We start from the raw sequence: 21,707 nt of genomic DNA, 5'->3' as shown, positions 1-21,707 counted from the left end.
TTTTTCCTGCCCTAGTCTCATGAAAGTCCGCATACATTTTAAGCCATACAATCCACATGGGCTTACATCTCACACGAAATGCCTGACTTCCGAAGTTTTGAAGGTCGATGTCTTTATTTACTAGTAAAGTCCAACAGTTTCTTTAAAAAATGTTTAAAAATATGTATATTACTAAATTTAGTGTGTTCTGTCATATATATTTCTTACATTTTAAATAAAATGTTTACTTTTGTTTTTAATGTGAAAGAATGAATTTAATATGCATATAAGTCGAACATAATTTAAAACATCATTTACAAAGCAGCGTTTCATATTGTACACTTAACTGCAAATTTAATAAACATACGAAACAAAAGGAAAATGTTTCTTCCTTGAAAACTTGAATGAGAGATTGGCCCCTTAAGAAAACAATCAATCAGCTAATCATTCAATAACATCAGATAAACCAGGTTCACATTGAACTATATCTTCCCAATCATCAGTTCACTGAATACTTATCAATATCAACAAAGTAATAATAATAAGATTAATATACTCTCGCATTTGAGACCCAAAGAAAATCCGCACCCGAGGACAGACGCAGACGTCGAAAAGAAAATCTTAATCGACCACCGGCGGACAATGGTTATGCTTGCACTGGATGTGGCAAAATATGTAGGTCACAGATGGGGCTGCGTAGCCACGGGAAATACTGCACTCCTCATTAATCTTCGGTCTCGCATCTCCTATTATGTGATATCAAGTGTCAGTCGGCCTAATAATATAATATGATAATATAATAATATAATAATATAATAATATAATATGATAATATCGGCAAAACCTTAAAAACGTATACCTGTCTTCTTTTTTGTAGTGTTCTTTTGTGGTTCTTGATAGTTCCTCCTAGTACAGGGTTCTTCCCGGACAGACACAGACAAGAAAGAGAACAGGTAGGACAACTTAATTTGTAGCTCCTGAAGGCTTCGTGGCCCGTACTATCCCTGTCCAGCAGGCTATGTTTTGTTTGACGTGTTTCTGATGTTTCTTTAGAATTGAAGATTAAATCCATCCTAGCCCAAAACTCCCGCAGGGCGGCGGCGAGCAGGGTTCGAACCCTGGACTATCGAAACGATATATCACACGGCCACACATATTCGTGAGTGTCTTATTCTTTGTTCTCATTTTACATGTCGGAGAGTTCAGAGTTCAGATCAGTAATCCTATATCTGAGATGACTCGCGCAGTGGTTTCCAGATTATTATTATTATTATTATTATAGCTTTTATATAGCGCTATATATGCTGAGCATGCTCAGAGCGCTTTGTGGACCAGTGGGGGGAGGGTATCTAGGAGTTGGTTTTCCCGTGCTGCCTTTAGGCGCTCAGTAAACACAACTCTGCCCGAGTCGGGTGTCGAACCTCGAGCCCCCTTCTAGGTAGCCAAGACAAGCCAAGTTCATGTTTACTTAGCCTCTCGACCACGCTTCCCACCAGATCACCAGTTCTCCGTATAGTTTTTGTTCTATAGTAGAGTTTTAGGGCCAGAGTCTTGTTCGGGCCTCATTATATAGTATGAAGCTTTGAATGACATGGTCAGCATTCTCTGGTGATGCTCCTCAAGAGCAGGTTTCGCTCGTTCCGACTTTAAGCTTCCGGAACATATGTTGTCTCATTCTGTTGTGTCCGGCTCTGAGTCAAAAAAATTATGCATTGGTCATGTCGAGATTGCTTATAATAGGCGTCCTTTTTCTTGTCATTGGGATGTGAGCTGGTCCAATTTTTCATTTATTCTACACTCTATTATTTTCATCATTTATTGTGGGTAGAGAGGGATTTTCATTTGTTTGTTCATTCTTCCATCTTTGGCCAGTATCTCTGTGTGTCTATTGTCTCTGCATAAATTGGAAGGGGCGTGGCGGCTTGTCTCTTGATACTCTGTTACAGATGGCTCTTGTTGGAAAACTTTGGTTGCCTATACTACCACTGCATCTCAGGATTTTGTGATTTTACCATCACAAAAGAGATACAAGACACCGATAGCAAAAAGGAAAACAGACACAAACACTCTTTTGTTCCCCTGGCAATCGAATCATTAAATAAGAACAATGTGGTATAAACTTTGTCACACGCAAATCACGAATGGGTATGGTGTGAATGTACACTTTGGTTTCTTATAGTTATAAATAATGTTTTTTGTTTGGTGTAATGCACAAATTGTAAGACAAATTTCCATACGGACAATAAAGATTATTATTATGTTAGAAATAAACGAGTAGTCATTCAAAATTCATCGTAGTCCCTTTAACAGTTTCCACCGAGGAATTTTCTGGTGATGTGGCAGGTCTGCAGCAGTACCGCCCTCTGACAGGCAACGAAGATGTTCCTAGGAATGTTAAGGGCCTTGAAGGTGTCTGTGAGGTCAGTTGTTATTATCCCTTCGGTTGATATTATTATTATGTTAGAAATGAACGAGTAGTCATTCTCTGGCGCTGCCAGGGTCGAGTTTCGCTAAAGAGAAACAAAATTCATCGTAGTCCCTTTAACAGTTTCCACCGAGGAATTTTCTGGTGATGTGGCAGGTCTGCAGCAGTACCGCCCTCTGACAGGCAACGAAGATGTTCCTAGGAATGTTAAGGGCCTTGAAGGCGTCTTATTATTATTATTATTATTATTATTATTATTATTATGTTAGAAATGAACGAGTAGTCATTCTCTGGCGCTGCCAGGGTCGAGTTTCGCTAAAGAGAAAATTCATCGTAGTCCCTTTTAAAAGTTTCCACTGTTATTATCATTATTATTATTATTATTATTATTATTATTATATAGCATAAGGTCAAGGGTTTCATAATGTTATAGCTCGGATGTATCGAACGACTTGAATCGGTTCCTTCAAGTTTCGATATGAAGGTTTGCTGAACCAATTGCTTGTAGAGTAGCACATTGCCTCGGTGATTGCAATGCTACGTTTGAGATAACAGTCTTTGAGGTTTATCTATGGCACGAATTGTTTTTTCGTTCAAGTTAAAATTTTGACAGATGTCTCACAGATACGAGAACTTGTGACATGAAAACTACTGGCTACGAAAGGAATGCTATGATATAATCTTTACCCGATTCCTTCATGACACTCTAGAGCTGTTCTCGAGATAGGGATGTCATTTGGCACTCATGGGGGATATATTTGTCATCTAAGGGGGGGGGCAGGTTGTTTGCCTGCGTGTCTTTCAGAGTGTGACATGGCTCTGCTGAAGTGACAATTTTTTTGACAAATTTCCTGGCACCCTTAACGCCACTCCATTGCAGCGATATCGTTTCTCCCCCCCCCCTCCAAAGATCGCTTTAATAACAGCGCCATGTCGTCGCAAAGACGATGTAATGTTTGCATTTATCACTCGTTGCCTAGACCTAGATGTGATACCAGGGACACCCCGTTGCTCTGCTAACCGTATACTGAAGAGAAAGGGGATTTGTGGCCGAGTGGTAGAAACAAGTTATATACCTATCAAAAGGGCCATGAGTTCGAGTCCCGGCTAAGGCGAAGGTGTGGTTGCTTAAAAGGCAGCCCGGAAACCTTCTCCCAGATGCCTCCCCTCCTCCTCCTCAAGTCCACAAAAAGATATTATAGCATTAAAGATGCGCTATAAAAAGAAAAAAAAATACTTAAAAAACAAACAAACAAAGCTTATACGAAGTGTAGTTGTGTCAATTGGGTTGGATCAGTCCCGTAATTAAATTTGTGTTAGATCTAGACCAACAACAATAAATCTGTGCGATTGATAATATTTTTACCCATTGTTTTTTTTTTAGCGCTATTATATGGTTTTAGCTTTTCCAATACGCTATGATCGGGGGGGGGGGTGAGATAGTAAGGGTTATCTGGGTGTATTTGACCGCAATCATTTTGAAAAAAAAAGGAGAAAGGGGGGGGGGGGGGAACGACCTGGATTCGAACTCATGCCTCAATTTTCCTCAAGCCGACATTCTAAGCAGTGGCGTCACTAGGCAGGTGCGGGGGGTGCGGTCTGCACCGGGTGACACCCATCCTAGTGACGCCACTGATTCTAAGCACGTCTAGTGAAGTACTTTTGACTAGAGAAGATTGTATAGCTATGTATTGTTTGTTTCAATTTAAAGCGGCGACCTATAAAGGGGACTAATTCAGCTTATACCACCACTTCAGTCAAGTACAATTCTTTCCCTTGTTCGAGATACCAAACAAAAAAAATTAATTACCAATATTTAATTAACTAATTGATTAATTAAAAAAAAAAGATTCTCATGTTGTCAGCTTGATCCGAGGTTGGATGTGGGAGAAATAAAGTGTACAAACTTTTTACCAGACAGACAGAGTGAGTTGATATAATCTTTGTAAACATGCTGACACAACTGGCCAGTAAATTAAAACGTATGTGGTCCATGAATTGAACGAGTCTGGCTTTAGAAGGAAGCAAGGGAGAGTTTGATTAAACTCAGCGCATCACGTGACTACAGTACACTTAGATTCAACCGTTTCATTGTATCCAGAGATCTTAACTCGTTCTCTCCTAACTGACGATACCAGCGTCGATTCCACCAGAGTGTGGTAAATAATTACGGAGAGAAAGAGTTAATAACAAATGCAAAGACATTAACCAGGACGGTAGCAAGGACTCGAAGCTGTTTTGTGTCTTGGGAGACGATCTATTCCCTTTGCTCCATCTCACTTGGATTAAGACTTGAGACCATCATCATCACCACCATCTGTCCCTTGGGCTTGACTTGAGCCGTAGGTGTGCTGTGACTGTGACTGCCTTAACTCTTTCTATCCTAACTGACGATACCAGCGTTGATTCCACCAGAATGTGGTAAATACTTACGGAGAGAGAGAGTTAACCAAATATATATATATATATATATAGTTCGTCCATCGTGGTTCGATGATGACCACTTTGTCATCCAGGGGGCTGAGGGGTTTGCACTGGGGTTTTATGCTTCCTCATGTGGCTGGTGAGACCTATGTGAGCCCGGAATGTTCGGCCGCATACTGGGCAGGTTATTCCAGATGGAGCTAGTGTCGTTTGCCTTGCTTTTCTTCTCTGGCGTTTTTCTTCTGCCAGCGTTGTTCTCTTTTCCTCAGCAACTTGTTTTCACAGCGCGACGACAAAGAATATAACAAATTTAGGGATTGAAGAACAGTCTTATGAATAGATTCTCCACTTTTTTTTTTATTTGTTTCAGAAATGAAGATTTTTACATCCTAGCCATTGCTTCCTGCAAGACGGCTGGGGTGGGGGAGATGGCGGTGGACATGGTTTGAAACCCGGGAACACCGAGATGACAGTCCAAAGCGCATACCACACGACCACAGCTGTCCAGTATATGAATTCATACTAGTCTTACTTGGCAAGGATGGCTGCCTGGTCGGATGGCTGCCTGGTCTTGCGGTTTGCGCGCTGGACTGTCGTTCGGATTTATCGATGGTCGAGGGTTCAAATCCTGCCCGCTCCCATCCCCCGTCGTCCTGCGGCAGGTTTGGACTAGGAAGTAAACTATCTTCAACTCTGAAGGAACATCCGAAGTGGTCGAATAAATGAACAGTAGAAAAAAAATTTACGAACAGAATTTATGGACACGAGATATCTGTTTTCACTACAGTTTTCATCGACATCGCAATCAACAGTATTTTTTTTTTTTCTCTCTTCCAGTTTCGGCAGACGATGTGTCCTAGAGCTAGCCTAATGATACGACCCCCCCCCTCCTGCCAAACTAAGACATTTTCGTAAACTGTGCTCAAGCCACGCCTGACGTGAGATGGGGGTGAGGGGTGTAGGTGGCATGGACATTTGATGTCGCGCCTGGTGGCGCTGGCCAAGGGACATTGTACCAGTTGAACCTTAAAATTAAGCAGCCTTGCTGACCTTTTTACCAGTGGTGACCTTGTCACGTGACCACAAAGAAATTGTGGGTAAAAAAGAAAGGGATTGTGGGAAAGGTGCACGATGTTAAAGGGTAAGTAGCCTGACCCTCCCCCTTTTTTCCGTCAAAAATTCCCCAACATATATACATATATTTATCAGTGCTTTTTTGTGTGAAAACAATAGGTGCCGGTACTCAGTGATGGGTCGACGAACCTTTAACTACTAATAAATTAATAATAAACGGTAAACTACAAGAAAAGTAAAATGAAAATTCCCCACATTGAAAAAGGTGCCGGTACATACCGGTCGTTGTGCTGGCCACATGACACCCTGCTCGTTAACCATTGGCCAAAGAAACAGATGACCTGCCCTATTGATCGCAAACTCCTGAAAGGGGAGCGTTCCTTTTTTTTTTTTTTTTTTACTTTATCACAAAACGGAAATTTCTCTGAGATATCACATGACTTGAAGCTTCTATGAGTCTGGCACATGACCTGAAGCTTCTATGAATCTAGCATATGATCTGAAGATTCCATAAGTCTAGCACATGACCTGAAGATTCCATGAGTCTATCACATGACCTGAGCCTTCCAAGAGTCTATTGCATGACCTGAGCCTTCCAAGAGTCTATCACATGACCTAAGACTTCCAAGAGTCTATCACATGACCTGAGACTTCCAAGAGTCTATCACATGACCTGAGCCTTCCAAGAGTCTATCACAAGACCTGAGACTTCCAAGAGTCTATCACATGAACTGAAATTTACAAGAGTCTATCACATGACCTGAAGCTTCCATGAGTCTATCACATGACCTGAGACTTCCATGAGTCTATCACATGACCTGAAGCTTCCATGAGTCTATCACATGACCTGAGACTTCCAAGAGTCTATCACATGACCTGAAGCTTCCAAAAGTCTATCACATGACCTGAGACCTCCATGAGTCTATCACATTAACTGAGACTTCCATCAGTCTATCACGTGACCTGAGACTTCCAAGAGTCTATCACGTGACCTGAGACTTCCAAGAGTCTATCACGTGACCCTATACAAAGAACATCAAAACATTGAAAAGAAACTGAAGAGAAGAGAAAAAAAATCAGGCGATAAAATAAGTAGGACGGGGGTGAGGCGGTGTGTGCGAGTCTAAGAGAAAATGAGCACAATTAGGCAGATTTACTGGAGATAAGACACCCCTTCCTTTCATTACTTCCACACCCGCCCCTGAGCTGCAGGCTGCAGTGTTTACAGTGAGCAGTCTCCGGTGCTAGCATATGGCGCTCTTTCGCCTGGGGGAAATTCATCCGGCGCCTTTGGTGTGCACCAACACCCCAGCAATAAACTGACATCTATACACACAATTTTTGTTTAGTTAGATCTGTTTCTTGTTAACTAAGCTGTTTTTCTCCTTCAAGCCCATGACGCACTATTGATTAAAAACAAAATCTACAACACAAAATGGTGCCAACTATTGAAATAAGAAAATAAACATTGTGTCGGTTCTTTCTGTACAGTGTAGGTGAAGCCCACACATATCCTCACTTACTGCAGACAAGAGCTTGGGTTGTCTTCGCTTTGTTGCGATACAGTGGTCTGTGCACAGAGCACAATCGTCAATAACTGAATTATTTCCCTTCAATCGTAACAAAGTTCTACGTTAATGTGTACTGATTAAGTTTTTTTTGCACTAACTAAAATTATGGCTTTTGGTCTAAAATTATGTGATGCAGTAGTGAGTAGGACCACGCGTAATTGTGCATTGTTACAAAGCTTCTATCAACTCACTCTGTCTGTCTGTCTGTCCGTCTGTCACCGTAATTTCTCCCACTTCCCGTTCTCGGATCAAGTTGAAACTTTGCACAATTATTCATTGTCCCTAACAAAGCATGAATCAATTAAAAAAAAATCCATTCAGAAGTGGTAATTAAATTTTTTTTTTGATATAGAAAAAGGGACATAAATCTTGCAACACTGAAAGATATGGCTGTAATTGTGCTGTTCTTTCCCTTATATAAGCTTTTTATTATTTTTTTTTATTAAAAAAAATAATTTTCTGTTACTATTGAAGTTTGTAATATTGTGTCAAATCTTTCCTTTAGTTATAGGCATTTTCCTTGACCATTTCCTGGGGCCGGTCTACATGAATACTTAATAGTGCTTATTAATCTTACCTGCCACAAATGGGATGCAGGGTATCAAGTTCGGTGTACGAGAGTTACATTTCTTGGAACAGGTACGTAATTTGACTAAGACTAACAGTATGTGATGCCTAACCGGATTTCACTTGCTTCTAGCTAAAAACTAAATAGCTATGGAGTAGTTAGCGGCATGATTAATTTAATTTTAGATTTAAAAGCTCTAATGGCAAGATTCCATAGCTGGCTGTTTCATCTTTGGGCTTGTCTTAAATACCTTCAGTTTATAACAACAGGCAAGTGATTTGTTTCAGTTTGTGCTGACTGGATAATGTGTGAAGTACATAAAAAAATATATATATGGGCTTTTATAAGAGGAAGAACTGCACATGTATATCCATAGTTCTCAATGCTGTAAGATGAATTTTCCCTTTTCTAAATCAGACAAAATTAATTAATTACCACTAATTTATTAATAAGGAGGCATTGTGGCGGAGCGGTAAAGTGCTTGGTTTTCGAGGCAGGGATCCCAGAATTTGTGATTACGGGATCGTTAGCTCACCTCTGAGTTCACCTAGCTCTAATTGGTACCTGAGGAACCTGACATAAGTTGGGGAAAAATAAAGGTGGTTGGTCATTGTGCTGGCCACATTACACCATCATTAACCACTGGCCACAGAAACAGATGACCTTAACATCATCTGACTTTGCGATCGCGAGGTCTGAAAGAGGAACTTTAAAATTTTTTTTTTTTTTAAAATTATTTCTTCATGATTTGCTAGGGACAATAAGTAATTATGCAAAGTTTAAACTTAATCCAAGAATGTGAAGTGGGAGAAATAACTTTACAAGATTTGCACTAGACTGACAGAGGAGTTGATAGAAGCTTTGTGAAATTATATTCAAGTCAAACAAGGTACATTGTAATGCACTGTGGCATTCTTCAGATGTCTTCATTTTTTGTTATGCAAGGAAATGTGAATGTAGGGACATTGCAAATATAAACAAACAATACATTCAATAAATAAAAAAAAGACATAAAAACTTGGGTAAAATATAATCAAATCTTTTTTTTTTAATATCAATTCTTTTGCAAAATAAAAAGAATTTTAAATTAATCTGGATTTTTCAAAAAAACAAAACCAAAAGAAAAACAAAACAAAAGAAAGAAGACCATGTGATCAACTTGCATGACACAGACTTCATCCAAGCACTCAGTTTACTAACACATCACACACAGTTTAACACATTACACATCAGTCTAACACATTACACACCAGTCTAACACATTACACACCAGTTTAACACATTACACACCAGTCTAACACATTACACACCAGTCTAACACACATAACATCACACACCAGTCTAACACAGATAACATCATACACACTAAAATATTACACACCTTCAAGTCTAACACACTAAACACACATGTCACAGCAGCTAGTAAAAGCAGAAACTTGTGTTTGAACAAATCTATAGATGAATATTTTCTATCACAATGATTCCATTAGGTGATAATAGATGACATGTACAGGAAGTGAGGGTAAATTGACAATAGGCGATGACAGATGACATAAAAAATGTGGACTTTAATGACCTCATTCTGCAAAACTGTAGTCGGAACAGACAGGGATGCATTATGAAACCACAGAGTTTTACAAGAACTTTTTTTTTTCAATCTGTAACAAAATAGTGACAAATTCTAAAAATAGATCACACTTCAGAACTGGCAAAGCTAATCAGACTATCACCAGAAATAACCACTGTCAGGTCATTGTGATAGTTTTAAACTAAGGTGATGGTGATGTACTACCCAGCCAATTATGACAAAACCCATATGGGCTAAAAAAAATCAAAAAGTTGGCTGATATCTCCATTAATCCACATTTAACACTACAAGATAACAGAAGCAATAAAGAAACGAAACAAAAAGTTGAATGTTAAAAACTTGTTCCATTAAAAGCTACCTGTATTTTGTTATTTATGAATATATTGTAAAAGTTTTTTTAAAAAGTGTCTATATCACATAAACCTAAAACGAATTGTGGCATTACTTGGGAAACTATCTTGACATTTTGACATTTCTGTGAAGGGATTGAGAAGTGTTACTATTAACAAACAACCATCATTCTAGCAGCTGCCTAACATTATCAGCATAGTCACCCACACAGCGTTAAATTGATTCAAAGTTGGCAAGCACCCATTCACTCGTGTACAAGTCATTCCTACACTAGAATACTATGAATACAAGTTTTATACTGGCCCTCTGCTCAATAAATCATTGCTACAGTAAACACACAACTATTCAACAGAAAGTAAGGACAATAAAAGTGTGTAAAAAAAAACGTGTGCATGTTTTGTTGATTGGGCTATTGAGAGAATAATTGTGGAACTAGTGAGCAGGCTAACAATAAAACAAACCTATTTTCTACTAGTGTAGACTTATTCAACACATATCTAACAATGCACTTTACATACAAAAATTTAGTTTTTACAATAACATATACAATAAGAAATTCATACATTTCAGACATTACATTATAGATTTCAATGAATGAATGTTTTATTTAGCTTTGCATGGTAATTCACTTAATACCAATATTTCAGGGTCCAAGGCATAAACAATAACTTGGCCAATGAAGTCAAATGCTACACTTGAGAAAGTTTTGACTGGTGTTACTAACCCATAGAATGTCACTCTGACCTGCTGTATCACAACTAAATTTCTAAAAATGATTTGAATAACACAAATAACACATCAACAGTTCAAAAATATGGATTTCATAAAAAGGCAAGAAACAAATCTGAATCAAGAGGAACTCAAAAGAATGAAAGAAGCATACCAATGATCCACTACTTCCTAAGATGATCATACTTCTTAATCTAACCAAGAAAGAAGCATTTTGAAATGAAGATCACAGTTGCGGCCCTACTTACAAAATTGTGTAAGCCAAGTGGGGAGTGTTAAGTTGTAATTAGCCATTAAGTCAATCTTTATTGTTATATTTATTCCTTTGGTCCTTAATTTTCTATAGTTTTAAACCTAACCCTTCACCTTTCACCTTACTTTCTAACCACACTATAATGTTAATCTAACAGTTGCTTCATTGGAAGTGTTCTAAAAATAAAACATTTTTTTCAAAGGAAACATTTCACATTGCATAGTGATAAAATAAATTAGTTCTAATAATAGAATTGTTCCATGCCAATGATGTAACAGTTGTTAATGTGTCAATTCGATTTTTTAGAGATACCTGTATTTTGAAGGCATCAATGACATGACAGTCAAATTCATGAGAACTTTATCCCAGTGGCATAAACGATTTTGAGTAATTCTTTCCTTCAACAAACTAATGTATTATATATCAACTATACTAAGACAACCAATGTCTCAGGTGCATCTTGGGAATAAAATTAAATCTCAAATGTAGAAGTTCAGCACTTAGTTTCACGTGGATTTGAGCAAAAACGTGGCATGATCCTGTTCACTACTTGCAAGAAGGCTGAACTTCACAAGACTTAACCAGCTTAGCCATGCTTGGAGGAGAACAAAAACTTTGATCAAGGCTGTGGGGAGAAGAATCTTCACAAAGAAACTGATGGAAGGAATTGATGAGTGAAAGGCCAGCATCAAACAAGTGTTTTGACTTACAGAAGGAACATGACTTGAGAAAATTAAATCCAAATGGTGATTATAATTGTGGTCTAGGATTTGTCGTACGTTTTACATTTTCAACAGGGTTTTTTAACATTGTACCAGTGTTTACAAACACTGAATAAAGGGAAGTCACTGAACAGTACAAAAAGTAACTTATTTTGGCTGTTAACATTTGTCTTAAATGTATTAACACATATTAACATGTACAGTAGTGCATGGATATATATATATATATAAATAGGGAGAGGAGATATATGAACAACAGTTAGACCAATATGATCATAACCAAATATGGTTGACCTCAGTCAAACAATTAGGTCTACATCAGCCGACCAAAGGATGTCGAAAATGGAACATTAAAACAAGGGAAATATATATATATATCTATATATATATTTTCAAATCAATTTAAACACAATAATAATTATTTGTTTTGCATCACAGACAAAAAAAAAGTTAATTTCATTTTTATACATTATACTCCAGACAAGGTCCATTCATAAGCTCTCATAACAGCACACACACCGCTGGCACTGTGCCAGGTACTCACACATACTGCTGGCACAATTTAGAGACTCCATTCTGTCATTTGGGACTGTCGGTGGATTTCTTGGCCAAATCAGACCAACGATATGTCATTTTAAAAAACGTTATGTTTTATTTTTGTACCTTAAAAAACACAAAGACTAACTAAAATTATTTTTTGGATTTGTAAAAGATGTAGCTTATAAAAATATCCACTTAAAAAAAATGGGGTCTTTAAACATGAAGTTTACTCCTCTTGGGAAAGCCTCCTTGAAATTCCAATGGCACATTATTTAAAGAACACCTTAAGGTCAACACGCTCAGTTCAAAGAGGTCCACCTCGCTGCTTGAAATAATATCTTTGTACACATTTACACATTTCATTATGCCAAAAAAATCTGTACACATAAGACGTGCTGGACCTCACCTGGTACACAGCAAGCGTGTCAAGACACACAGGAGAACAATGAAAAAGTAATGATGAGGTAGTGTGTTGGACTGAATGCAGCTTGAATTGTTGCAGTCATATGTCCCATACATACGGTCATAAGTGTCCAGTGATGTCCTGTTGGACATGTTATTGGCCAAGGATGGCTGAAGATGGACAGCATCCTGAACAGCACTGACAGCAGCCGAAGCAAAGTTCTGGTCACCAGTTGTCACCAAGTCAAATACACACGACTCAAAGAAGAAGCCCACCAGTTTGGCAGACTTGCAAATCTCCTCAGCCTTAGACCTTGGAATCTGAGGCCTTGACACTGGCTGCACTAGAGTGCCGTCTGCTTGGGCAGGCTCGGTGGCCAGTATGTTGCAGAACTTTTGCTTTGCCAGGACTTCTTTATAGTTGATGAGCTCAGATTGGGGACAGCCTCGGACACAGAGGTCAAGGCCATCTGACTTGATCCCCTGACTGATCAGTTTCTCTGGCATGTTGATTGAAAACGTGAAGTAACGTCCAATCTGACGAATGACAACCGTCGTCTTAATGTAGCGGATGTGAATCTCAACATGACGCCCGGGGTCAACTTCAATCAGTTCAAGGCTGTTGTACTTCCCAACCACCACTCTTCCATCTTCAAATGTGCCAGGTAATGAATTGGTAAAAGCCAGATAGGTTTGGAAGTCTTTAGATGTACATTCTGGGTTTCCTTTCACAATAACAGTCAACTGAGGAGAAAAAAAACATAACAATCTTAAGGTTGACAAATTACAAAAATTACTATTAAAACAAAAAGCTAATATTGATGAAACATTAAGTATAATATAAAATTGTTTGAAAGTGAATTCATCTTTCCCCCAATGACAAATAGTACACACAATCACACACACACATAAAGCAGATAAAGGTCAAGGTTGTTCAGCCGCAACAGATGTAACCTTTAAATACAATCACAAATTCTGGACTCCACAATCCTCTCCTTTCCTTTTTAAACATGATCAGTGACCTCTGCTAACCCAAAGATCACTACACCCCTAAAAACAGTAAATTACTTTAAACCTTTTTTTTTTTTCCTTCTGGGCGTGAAGGCTTAGCATCCAAACAAAGGGGTCTTTGATTCAAATCTACATCTACTCTGCTTCCACAGACCTATATATATTTTATTTTGCATTCAGTATTTTCATTTCGCACTATTAATAAATGTTGAACAAAAAAAAACTTGCGATTTTTTTTTTGCCGGAATTCAGACTTGGCGGAACCAAAAATCGCGAATGCGGAACGGCAAAACATGTGAGCATTTTTGATGATTTTGCGGGACGGTTCCGCATAATGCGGGACTGTAGGCAACGACTCTGTTTCTGACACAACATACACCCTGCACTGACTCTGTCTCTGACACGACACATACCCTGCACTGACTCTGACACAACACACACCCTGCACTGACTCTGTCTCTGACACAACACACACCCTGCACTGACTTTGTCTCTGACACAACACACACCCTGCACTGACACAACACACACCCTGCACTGACTTTGTCTCTGACACAACACACACCCTGCACTGACTCTGACACGACACACACCCTGCACTGACTCTGACACAACACACACCCTGCACTGACTTTGTCTCTGACACAACACACACCCTGCACTGACTCTGACACAACACACACCCTGCACTGACTCTGACACAACACACACCCTGCACTGACTTTGTCTCTGACACAACACACACCCTGCACTGACTTTGTCTCTGACACGACACATACCCTGCACTGACTTTGTCTCTGACACAACACACACCCTGCACTGACTTTGTCTCTGACACAACAAACACCCTGCACTGATTATGACACAACAAACACCCTGCACTGACTTTGTCTCTGACACAACACACACCCTGCACTGACTCTGACACAACAAACACCCTGCACTGACTTTGTCTCTGACACAACACACACCCTGCACTGACTTTGTCTCTGACACAACACACACCCTGCACTGACTCTGACACAACACACACCCTGCACTGACTCTGACACAACACACACCCTGCACTGACTCTGACACAACACACACCCTGCACTGTCTCTGACACGACACATACCCTGCACTGACTCTGTCTCTGACACGACACATACCCTACACTGACTCTGTCTCTGACACGACACATACCCTCCTCACTCTCCCCGCTCTGCCGTGGCAATAGTTACTTTCATCACCACTGACATCATCATCAAGTACTGAATTGTGGGGAGGCCATTGACAGGTTTAGGAATCGACTGAATTGAACCCACTGCCACTCATTGTCAGGTCCAGATAACCTTCGATATATCACAATACTGTGTCGGGAAGAAAAAAAAAAGGGGGTGGTGGTGGTGGAAGATTCAGAGCAATAATTCTAAAGTTTTAACGGCAAACTAAACACATAGGCCAACATCATTCATGAAATATTTGGCCTGGATCTACACAACTAACAACAACAAAAAAAAATGCTTAGATTAGATAAAAATAATATGATAGGCTTACAACCCACCATGATGATTCATCTATCGATGTCTAAGTACATATAGGGCTCATGATCGTTTTATCTATCGATGTCTAAGTATATTTACATGTAGTAGAACCAACGATGATACACTTTGATCAATCTTGTATATATTCGTATCATCAACGTGTAACTGGGGCAACAATGATCACGTGATAAACACGCATTGATTTTCGATCACAAATTTGATAACTGATAACGCCAATCACTGAATACAAGCTTAAGTGCTGGTAATTAAACCAGGCAGGAAAGTTTTTCAAGACTGCTACATTTGTGCTGTACGTGCCTTTCAGTCAACAAAGACAAAGAAAACAAGGTTAAAAAGAGAGTTTGTGTGGAAACAAACTCAGAATCGGCCCCCCGAAGTGGTCCACTCTGGCTGGTAAAATTGCAGGTTTCAATGAACTACTAACTACCGACAACCACAACTCTTAACTCCGCCAATACAAAGGGACGTATACGTATCGAAAGTGTTGCCAATATTTGTGTATTGTTAGGCCGATATGCTTGAATTGTGAACCTAGCCTAACTGATGCTATTGGATTTGGATGATTTTGTAAAGGCATCAAGGAAGAATCGTTTCCCTTTGGTTAAATGCCTACAAGGGTTTACACTTGCCTACTGTGCACTTCGTTCTATAAAATGAAACACTATTAATATTGTAAAAAAAATGATGTATTTTTATGAAAAATTAAAAAAAATTAACGTTTTGATTTCAGAAAACACTGTAACAATACTTTGCAAGATCTAAAAATATCATGGTACTGAAATTTTAATATAAGTTTTAGTTTTTAGCGATATAAACGGGACGGACAGACAGACCACACAAAACTAAAAGCGGCTATTCCCCTTTCTAGGGCCGCTGACATAGGGCAGCATTTAATCAGACTTGAAAAATATATTAAGAAAGACAAAGTTCTTTTCAAGGTTTGAGATGTAGGGGATTCACTCTCGTCTGGGTGTTCATGGCTAACTATTAGTAAAAGTAAAGTACCCTTTTAGGACATCTGTTCATCTGCTACTATGGCCGATGGTTAACGAGGAAGTTATCTGGTCAGCACAACGACCAACCGCCTATACCAGCGGTTCTCAACCTTTTAAGATCGGCGACCCCTTTTTACAAACCCCCCCCACACACATACAGAAACAGAAGAATAGACAATAACAATCCATATTTTCGATGGTCTTAGGCGACCCCTGGCAAATCGTCATTCGACCCCCAAGAGGGTCGCGACCCACAGGTTGAGAACCCCTGGCCTATACTATCTAATGTCAGGTACCCGTTAGATTTGGCTGGACTCAGGGGCGTCTTGAAAATCCCGACACGACATTTAAAATATCCATGGTTTCATCGAGTTTAGGACTCGTGACTCTACGGTCTGGAACCCAAGACTTCACCAACTCAGCCACCACTCCCAAGACCTGCTAGTAGACCTTTAAAAAAACGATCCAGTTGAGCTAGTGGACACACAAGGAATACAATTTCCCACAAGAATTGGATGGAACTCGAATCTTTTGTTTGGCAGCCCAAGTGTTTTGTGTCTCGGTCCCCAAGTCTTCTATAAGTGTAAATACCTGATCGTTCTAGTCAGGTGAGACGGCAGTCACGTGACACGAGATAACAGTGACACGCCAAGACAGTCAATAGACAGCAAACAAAACGTCACGATGGGACAAACATTTTTTATCTTGAAAACATTTCAAACGTTTTCCGATTCACTTTTTTTGTTTAACACAGATCTAGATCTCATACTTTCACTATTAGAAGATTCCCCCCCCCCTCCCGGTTGACACGTGGTTACGTAGAGTTGACTTATTTAAAGTTTTGTTTCATTCACAAATAGTTTACATTTTAAAAACTAGAAGGCAAAGTAGGTCATGTGCTTTGTTTACATTGGTTACCCCATTGGCTTCTGAAAAGAAATTAGAAGTAAAACCCCGTACAAGTTTTTTGTTTTGAGAATTGAAAGACGGAGTTGTGTTAAGACAAAATGGTGTGTGTGTGTGTCTGTATGTATGTATAATAGGAATGTAAAACGATGAAACTGATTAATCCAACCAAAAAAAAAAAAATGGAACAGATTAGCAAAACGAAAGAATTCAATTGCTATGCAAGAATGTATCCGGGAACTCGTCTGAACAAATGGTCTCTACAAGTTAAATCGTAGAGCCTACGAACCCTAACACACAGCACAGTCCAGAGCAATTGATGTTGAAATGTTCAAACAAGCCTTGCGTTAAAAAAAAAAACAACAACTTAAAAGTAAAACAGCATTTGTCAAAGAGTCCACCCCGCCCCCTCTCCCAAGGTTCCATCTATCCGCCTAATTTGTAAAACTGTTCCGCCCGAGTGAGCACTGCACACTTCACTGCGTTAATCGTTACCAGCTGAGAGCATCATGAGAAGAGATGTAACCGGAAGTTAGTCCAACCCTCCTCTTGTTTTCCCCCTCTCCCTCTTGAGTACACGTGTACACGGTTCATGAAATTGTTTGGAACACTGTCTAAATCTATAAATAGAAACATTTGGCAATAACGTGCGTACATTCAGACATTTCATCTATGAGGGTGTAACGTGGCCAGCACAAGGGTCAAAAGTCTTACAAATTTCCATGTGACTATTAAAGAATTTGGGGCGATGCCTCTGTCCAATATTTGATCTGAACCTTTCTAAATCACATTTTCTACAGGCGTCAGAACATTGAACATTGTTTATTCAAAGCCTGTATGTCCAGAGATACTAGTACTCTTGATATAAGATGTCATCTGTTAAGATCTCTGTCAGACAGTAATGGCGGACCAAGTCCAATGTCTATGAATTTCATAGATAAATGAGCTCTATATAGGTCCCTACTGTTGGATCTGTAGTTTTGTCTTATTGACATGCCAACACTGTGAACCTAAACTTGGCATTGAAAGCAAATTTTTTTTCCAACCTAGTTTTTGAGTTTTTGGAACAAATTTAGAACTGGCGTTTAGCTGACTAGACTTCGGGTGGCACGATACTGACTAGACTTTTGCATGATATGTTAAACTGACTAGACTTTTGCATGATATGTTAAACTGACTAGACTTTTGCATGATATGTTAAACTGACTAGACTTTTGCATGATATGTTAAACTGACTAGACTTTTGCATGATATGTTAAACTGACTAGACTTTTGCATGATATGTTAAACTGACTAGACTTTTGCATGATATGTTAAACTGACTAGACTTTTGCATGATATGTTAAACTGACTAGACTTTTGCATGATATGTTAAACTGACTAGACTTTTGCATAATATGTTAAAACTTACTAGACTTTTGCATGATATGTTAAACTGACTAGACTTTTGCATGATATGTTAAACTGACTAGACTTTTGCATGATATGTTAAACTGACTAGACTTTTGCATAATATGTTAAAACTTACTGGATTTATGTAAATGTAACAAAATTTAATAAAATACTCAGAAAGACAAAAAAATAAAGGCACACTCCTCGTCCCATATGCTAGGACAAATTTGAACAAATGCTCCTTTTTCCCTAGTGCTATTAGAGTATGGAATGGGTTGCCTGAGCTAGCCAGGAAAACCAGTGACTTGGCAGAATTTAACTCATTGGTTAACAAGCATGACTGAATGCATGACGCGTAGGACGTAATCATCTTCTTTTTTGAAGTAACGTCTGTATTATATAAGATAAGATATGTTAAACTCGCTGGACTTGTGTATATGTTAAATTTACTGGACTTATTATTAATATGTGTAACTTACTGGACCAATGTATATGTTTAACTTTCTTCACCAATGTATATGTTTAACGTACTGGACCAATGTATATGTTTAACTTACTGGACCAATGTATATGTTTAACTTACTGGACCAATGTATATGTTTAACGTACTGGACCAATGTATATGTTTAACGTACTGGACCAATGTATATGTTTAACGTACTGGACCAATGTATATGTTTAACTTTCTTCACCTATGTATATGTTTAACTTACTGGACCAATGTATATGTTTAACTTACTGGACCAATGTATATGTTCAACTTACTGGACCAATGTATATGTTTAACTTTCTTCACCTATGTATATGTTTAACTTACTGGACCAATGTATATGTTTAACTTACTGGACCAATGTATATGTTCAACTTACTGGACCAATGTATATGTTCAACTTACTGGACCAATGTATATGTTCAACTTACTGGACCAATGTATATGTTTAACTTTCTTCACCAATGTATATGTTTAACTTTCTTCACCAATGTATATGTTTAACTTACTGGACCAATGTATATGTTTAACTTTCTTCACCAATGTATAAGTTTAACTTACTGGACCTATGAATGAGATGTTGAACTGACTAGAACCCTATCACGCATCTGAAACCTTTTCACTTCACGCCAAAAAAAAAAAGTAATAAAAACCAAACGAGAGACTTCTTTAGGCCCCCCCCCCCACCCCCACGTCAATCTGGGGGTCAGCAGTATTTTTTTTTATTATCGATTTTTATCCTTTTTTTTTTAGTGACACCTTTAAAATCCATTTTTAATAACATTTTTAAGGAAGGGGCGCTGAAAATTTTAACTCCAAGTTTTTTTTTACTCCATTTGCCCCCCCCCCCCCACCTCTTCCCTTTCTCCTGTTCAACTGCGAGATTGTATGAAGTAGAATAAAGGCGCCTCTCCTCTCCCCCTCCGTCGTGTCTAAAGGTGGAACACAAAGGCCAACAGTGACACGTTCTCCCCCCCCCCCCCCAACCCGTACCGAGACTATAGGTCCACGGTACACACCGCCTGCTTAACACACACACACGCACTCCGAGTTACTGCTACGAGCGCACCCCCTGCCAGCAGCATACACAACCAAATGTCAACAATTTCTTTGGACGAGGACAGAACAGTAGATGTAGGTGTGTGTGTGTGGTGAGGTAGAAACATTCTTGTGTGTGGTTTGAGTGTGTGAGGCTCTAAACTAGAAACATCTAGTTCATATTCACAAATTGGTTGAACCCAAACTTCTGCTTCGAATGAATTCACTTGATCAGTGGGGAAAAATTTTTCAAGGCACCATAATTAGTTCGAATCCTATCTTTACATTTTACCAGCGGATCCCAGCTTTATTTCTATATAAATCTACCCATTATATACACTTTTTAAAACTAGCTTCACTTAAAAGTACCTATCTAAAATGAAGTTGAGGACCACTGGTAAATAAATTGCGTGATAGAGTCTGGCCCTGCAAACAAGAAGTATCAACATAGAACACAGTGCTAGCGTCTAGTGGGCAAATGTAGATCTAAGCCTAAGCCAAAACAAAGAACTAACGAATAACTCAACCAAAAAAAAATTCTTAACAAAAATAGTAAATGAAAAAAAAAAAGCTAACGAAAACTCTATGCCATATCACAAGGTTCACAGAACTAAAAAAAAAAAACCGTCCTTCGGGAAACAATACCAGGAAAAAGAAGAAGAGGCAGACAGAGAAATCGATGGGGGGAAACACATACAAGGTTGGACGGGCCTGTCATTGGAAGAGATTCTGTCAAAGGCAAAAGACTGGAATGGAGAAAGAAGGTCAATAGATCTTGTGTGGTGCCCCAACGGTCCAAACAGACCAAGGAATAGGTGAGGGAACTGTAAGAAAAGTTAACGAGAAGGGTCTTTTATTATGCGGCCCTAGATGGTCGGTCCATCAACTTTCATCCCACCTTAAGGTCGAGGGACACACATGTGAGACTCAAAGAAATTGTCGGAAACAGTTGCAGAAGACGAACACCTTGCATGGAAACGCCGGCGGCCAATGGCTTTGTCTGCATCAATATATGGCAAAATATACAGGTCGCATTTGGGTTTGCGCGAAAAGAGGTTTGTGAATAGTGGTGGGAAGCGTGGTCGAGAGGCTAAGTGCGCTTGAACTTGGCTTGGCTACCTAAAGGGGGGCTCGAGGTTCGACACCCGACTCGGGGGCAGAGTTGTGTTTACTGAGCGCCTAAAGGCAGCACGGAAAACCAACTCCTAGATACCCCCTCCCCCCCCCCCCCACCGGTCCACAAATGAGATTGGACCAAAAAGCGCTCTGAGCATGCTATATTAGGCTATAAGCATGAAAGTAGCGCTATATAAAAGCTATAATAATAATATAAAAAAAATAATAGTGCACTGATCCTAAATCTTCGGAATGGACATTGCTTGTTTTTTAATATATGACAGACGTGCCTTATGGAAAAAAAAAGAAAAGATGATTACATCCTAAATGTATTACAGCGACACAGAAGGTTTCCATGATTTCATGAATCTCATATAGAATAAACTTCTTAAACAGCCCATTACGATGACAGCTTAACACACCAAATGCGTTCTATAAATATGTTTTACGGTCTATAAATATGGTTTGTTTGTTTGTTTGTTTTACATGTTTCGGATGTTCCTTCAGAGTTGAAGATAGTTTATTTCCTAGTCCAAACCTCGCTGGCAGGATTGGAACCCTCGACCATCGATAAATCCGAACGACA

At 39.1% G+C, this 21,707-nt stretch overlaps 1 protein-coding gene across 5 annotated transcripts in view; it reads right to left on the bottom strand.

Annotated features, from left to right (window-relative positions):
• Window positions 1-9,064: 9,064 nt before the first annotated feature.
• The window catches only part of LOC106050679 (repulsive guidance molecule A-like), an 81,769-nt gene continuing 69,126 nt past the window's right edge, over window positions 9,065-21,707 (bottom strand). For all 5 annotated transcript variants that reach the window (XM_013205712.2, XM_056041863.1, XM_013205720.2 and 2 more), the window contains one exon: window positions 9,065-13,370. In XM_013205712.2, coding sequence (XP_013061166.1) covers window positions 12,627-13,370 — 744 coding nt within the window. In that variant the 3' untranslated portion in view covers window positions 9,065-12,626. The remainder of the gene's footprint in view (window positions 13,371-21,707) is intronic.

Source organism: Biomphalaria glabrata, chromosome 1, assembly GCF_947242115.1.
Source record: "Biomphalaria glabrata chromosome 1, xgBioGlab47.1, whole genome shotgun sequence".
Taxonomy (NCBI): Eukaryota; Metazoa; Mollusca; class Gastropoda; family Planorbidae; genus Biomphalaria; species Biomphalaria glabrata.
The sequence above is the reverse complement of the archived record's forward strand: the minus strand, read 5'-3'. Positions and strand labels throughout refer to the sequence as shown.